Genomic DNA, 5,000 nt, shown 5'->3' on the forward strand with positions numbered 1-5,000 from the left:
ACTGTATGAAGGGTCTGTTAAGGCTCCTTCCTTTTGTAGAAGTGAAGTGTGGCATTTGAATATGAATGGTTTAGACTGTTGAGGTGGGCTGTTTGTGTAGCATACGTGATGTAAGAAGAAGTAATGAAATAATAAATATATAGATACACAGAGGTGGTAAAAATATAAGCACAGTTGAAATTATGGATTATAGTATTTTGAGCATATTTCCTTATATGGAATGAAGTGATATCAATGGATCAGGGAAAAGTGTCTGATTCAAAAGTACTGGGACATATAAGAGTGAAAGGGTTAATAATGTGGGGATAGAGGCGTGAAAGATTCTCCTTATCCACAAAGAGTAAAAGTATGTATAAAATAAGGGTAAATGGCGTATTGTGTAAAGGAAGTTTGAAGCAATGCTAATAAGAGACTCGTGTTGTGGATGTTTTATCACACAAGGGGTTTATCAATGATTTAGGGGTTGATGAATGAATGTGGCAGTGACTGTAGGGCTTTCTCTAGGGCCACCCCTGTTAGGATAAATAACTTTATGTTTATATATATATATATATATATATATATATATATATATATATATATATATATATACATATACATATATATATATGTATATATATGTATATATATATATATATATATATATATATATATATATATATATATAAACACCTTCATTTTCCACATAAAACATCGTTTGTAGCAGTGAATTTAACACTATGTTTAAAAGATATGGTCACAGGGAAAGTTAATACATATTTAACTCCTTCATAAATGTATTTTATCAATACATTTTTTTTAATGTCACATGAATCAGTCCCTATACATCCACTAATAGTTTACCGATTTGGGTGATCAAAATAAATATTAGCAATAACGTCCAAACTTTCCACTGGGACCAAATCTCGTAAAATCACAATGCACATCTGTAGAATATTTCCCCAAGATCGCTACTAACATTTGCCGCTTTTTCTTTCTTTTTTCTCTCCATGAAAAAAAAACCCTGTGCCCGTTCCACTTAACCACACTGACCTAATCCATAGAAACCTATGTCCCGTTTCCCCAGCGACCGTCATAATCCTACTGTCCTTAAAGGAGGAACCCACAGCAAAAAGAGCACGCGAATATGAGACATGATATCCCACCTGCATCAAAAATGAGAAACAATACAAAAACCTTCTTATAAACAAACCGCCCAGCAGCTGCAGGACTCTCGGCCGGCCAACGCCATGTGATTTATCCTATTGGTCCTTTATTAGGATTATAAACTTGAAGAGTTCTCTTGTTCTATTAGAAAATAGTTTAGGATCCTTTTAAAGTTTCTTGAAATTATCATGCTTATAATGTGCCTTATACGTTAGCCATCATTTTCTTAGGACGTTTGTAGATTTTGTTTATCATGTCTGACCATAAGGTTTGCATTATAATTGTCTAAATTCTGAGAGGAACTCTATGTTAACAAACTAGCCTTCCATGCTCAGTGTTTGAACCCTAGGTAGCAAGGAAATTTAGCCAGTAAGGCTAATTACATATGCCAATTACATAAAGGCAACTTACAAGCCTTTGAGTTTTTACATTCATATCCTAGAAGCATTGCAATATATCCCAAGATAAATTGATTAAATCCTACAATGAAACTAGTGTTCAATTTCAAGAAATTGTCTTCTATAGTTGGAATCAAATTTTACATAAGAAGATAAACACTTATCATATGTTGAAATTGAACGTCTCCAGAATGAAGGACTGATGGGATGATTGACTGTTATGGCAGACTATATATATATATATATATATATATATATATATATATATATATATATATATATATATATATATATATATATATATGTATATGTATATATATATATATATATATATATATATATATTTATATATATATATATATATATATATATATATATATATATATATATATATACTGTATATAGGTGTGGGTGTGGGCGTAAAACTCACAGGAACATATGATGCTGAGATGCAGTAACCAACAAGAAAAAGGGAAAATATTTAGTGAATCCGGACTAGTTTCGTTCCTACGACATCTTCAAGAGGACTCTTGACGATGTCACAAGAGACGAAACTAGTCAGGATTCACTCGGTACTTTCATTTCTTCTTTTGTTTTACTGCGCATGTGTATATATATATACAGTATATATATATATATATATATATATATATATATATATATATATATATATATATATATATATATATATATATGTATAAAGAAAAAAGGGAGTATACTATCATTAACAGATCATGAGTCACAGTCAGCCACAATTCTGTAACTGACTTTGCTACTTATGTTAACTTACACTGGGCAGGAAAGGTGTCACAAAAAGTAAGAAGGCATCTCGCTTCACTAACCTAAAGTACTTTACCAGCCATTCCCAAATACATCAAATTATCAGTATTTTTCTACATTATGATTCTACCATCACATTCCTGTATAATCCATGTATAGGAAGGAATAATGTTCTCTCCTGCGAGCTACAATCCATTTCTATATCCATTTTTATTATATATTTAGTATGCATTATTACCCCCTTTTTTTGTAAGCTATGAGCCAGTTTTTTTTATATATTCCTGTAGACTCTATACAGGGAGACTTGCTACCTCTTTCTGTAGGCTATGATTCAGGCTTCACATCGTTGTATATTTTAGATGTGAAGGTTATCATCACAACTTCAAGTCATATATTTCTGAATAGTGTAATAAACTATCAGAAAACATTATTAGATTCTGTATTTTAGAAGTCAGTTTTTACATCTTTGTATTCTCTACATACAAGAAACATTGCAATATCTTCCTGTAAGCTATGATTCATGTTCTACAATAATTGTATTCGAAACTTTATGTACAGGGAACATTACGACAACCTCCTGTAGACTATATACATATTCTTCAACAATCAGATTTAAATCTGGAAGAGATTTCTGTAGGACTCATGCAATTGTACATAAGCACTCACTTAGATTTTGTAAAATGTATCTTCTCTTTTTTTTTCTTTTTTATTCTTTATGACATGTTCTTTATGCTTTGGCTAATAAAACCTTTCAGAAAATGGGCGAAAAAAATGATCTTTTATTATAAAACTGGACTTCCTTCATAAGTCTTAATATGAACCAGTTGAAATTGTACAGTACTTCACTGGAAGGTAAGTGTGCACGAAATAGCTTATTTGTTTTGAAATTTCTATTATAGAGAAAAGTAATTCAATTTGCCACACCAGAAAAGTTTATGCTTATCACCTTTAGTATATAAATGCAAGTGAGAAGGTCTCTTCCATTAGCATTGTCAGTTTTGACACGAATAACATTTAATTAAGAGTTATGTTTATCAGTTTCCCCACGGCTGGAATAAAAGACAATTTTTTGTAATGAGATACATATCTGTTTATCATGTTAGTAAAGTAGATTATTTCTTATACATCAGTAAGCTTGTTATAATATTCACCATAATTAAAATATAATAACAATTTTACTTTAACATACTCAACCTTACTTCATTTTGATTTTAGCCAACTGCAAGTGCTGCTTTTGTGAAAATTATTAGGAATGAGCCATTATTTTGTACTAAGCTGGTGTACTGATTAAATTCATAAAAGATATAATTACATGTTTTTAGCCAGTTTAGAATACTGCCAGTATATAAACAGCCAGAAAGGGGGTAACATTACAAGCTAAACTAAGCCTTTCCTAATTAAGTTAGACTTCGCACAGGTTAAAATGTGACCTTTGTACCAATATCTTATAAAGGAATGAATTACCAATCTTCGAACTTACGCAAAGAATCTCTAAAATATAAAAACAGCGAGGTTATAGTCAGACCAAATTTTAATCACATTTGAAAGTTACGGTCAATGACAATTATGTAGAGATAAATCTTTTATTCTTCCACTAAGGCGAAATTATACCAAGATATGTTTTCTTGAATAAACAGCATGGTAGAAAAGATACGTTATTTCGCCCTCGGTTGTATTAAGACTGAAATTTAACTAGATTTCAGTCACGTCTTTGCATTAGCAGTCAGATAGAGATCTCACATAGATTTTCCCTAAGATGAGGCACGATTATCTAATATATAGTCGACAAATTTTGCTAGCTCCAAATCTACATAACACATTATCTCAGGTCAACTTTATTGGTAGTTTAAAACGTTCCTCTTTTTCAAGCAGCCATTCTAAGATAGGTGTATATAAACATGATGGTATTGATGATATATTATCTCTCCCTCCTCAGTAGAGGTATTATTTTGAAATCGCATATTCCTCCCTCAGCCCAAGAACCAGTTCTACAACAGCCCAGAGGTCATGTTCCGTGCAGCCTACGGGGGATTCCCCGGTCAATCCAATATGGCGACCAATATGGCGGCCTTTGCGGCGGCCCAAACACTCTCGCCTATACATCAAGAGGAGGCACCGCAGTACAAGGAGTGCTGATGAAGAACTACAGTTTATTAATCACAATCTATAACGGTTAATTTAACCAATTCTGTAACTTCGTTTCACGGGGATACAAAAAGAGAAAACCAATTGCTTAAGAGTCTAACCTAAAAGAAAATCTGTTAATTTTTGTAACCTGATTCTTTTTATATTTTTTTCCACTTAGGTGGATGAAAATCATATTTTAGATGCTAGTTAAAATGCTCCTTTCGCTTGTTACTGCTACTGCTTTTGTTTTTAATATTTCTTTAATGTCCTCAAACTTGGAAGATGGAGTATATTGCAAAATAAGCTAAAGAACACGAAAATTGTATTTTGAAAATCAAAGATATTTTTCTAACATTCGAGTTAAATGTTCATTTGAACTTTATCAATTCTATGCTTGTACATAGCTTAGCTTTTAAGGAATCTTTTGGAAGGCTATTTACGTATGATAAGGTTTTGCACTTGCCCTGCCTACTTAAATAAGTATGCTTTGAAGAATACTTCTTGTAAATACTTATGACTTATATTTTCTCACTTTTAAGAGGTTTCTGT

General features: G+C 31.7%; 1 protein-coding gene across 1 annotated transcript in view; it reads left to right on the top strand.

Moving 5' to 3' along the window:
- The window catches only part of LOC137656708 (uncharacterized), a 137,439-nt gene that overhangs the window by 132,267 nt on the left and 172 nt on the right, over positions 1–5,000 (top strand). Inside the window, exon 38 of the mRNA XM_068390929.1 lies at positions 4,299–5,000. This exon is cut by the window's right edge and continues 172 nt beyond it. Within this exon, the coding sequence (XP_068247030.1) occupies positions 4,299–4,460 (162 nt within the window). The 3' untranslated portion in view covers positions 4,461–5,000. The remainder of the gene's footprint in view (positions 1–4,298) is intronic.

Source organism: Palaemon carinicauda, chromosome 17 (assembly GCF_036898095.1).
Source record: "Palaemon carinicauda isolate YSFRI2023 chromosome 17, ASM3689809v2, whole genome shotgun sequence".
Classification (NCBI taxonomy): domain Eukaryota; kingdom Metazoa; phylum Arthropoda; class Malacostraca; order Decapoda; family Palaemonidae; genus Palaemon; species Palaemon carinicauda.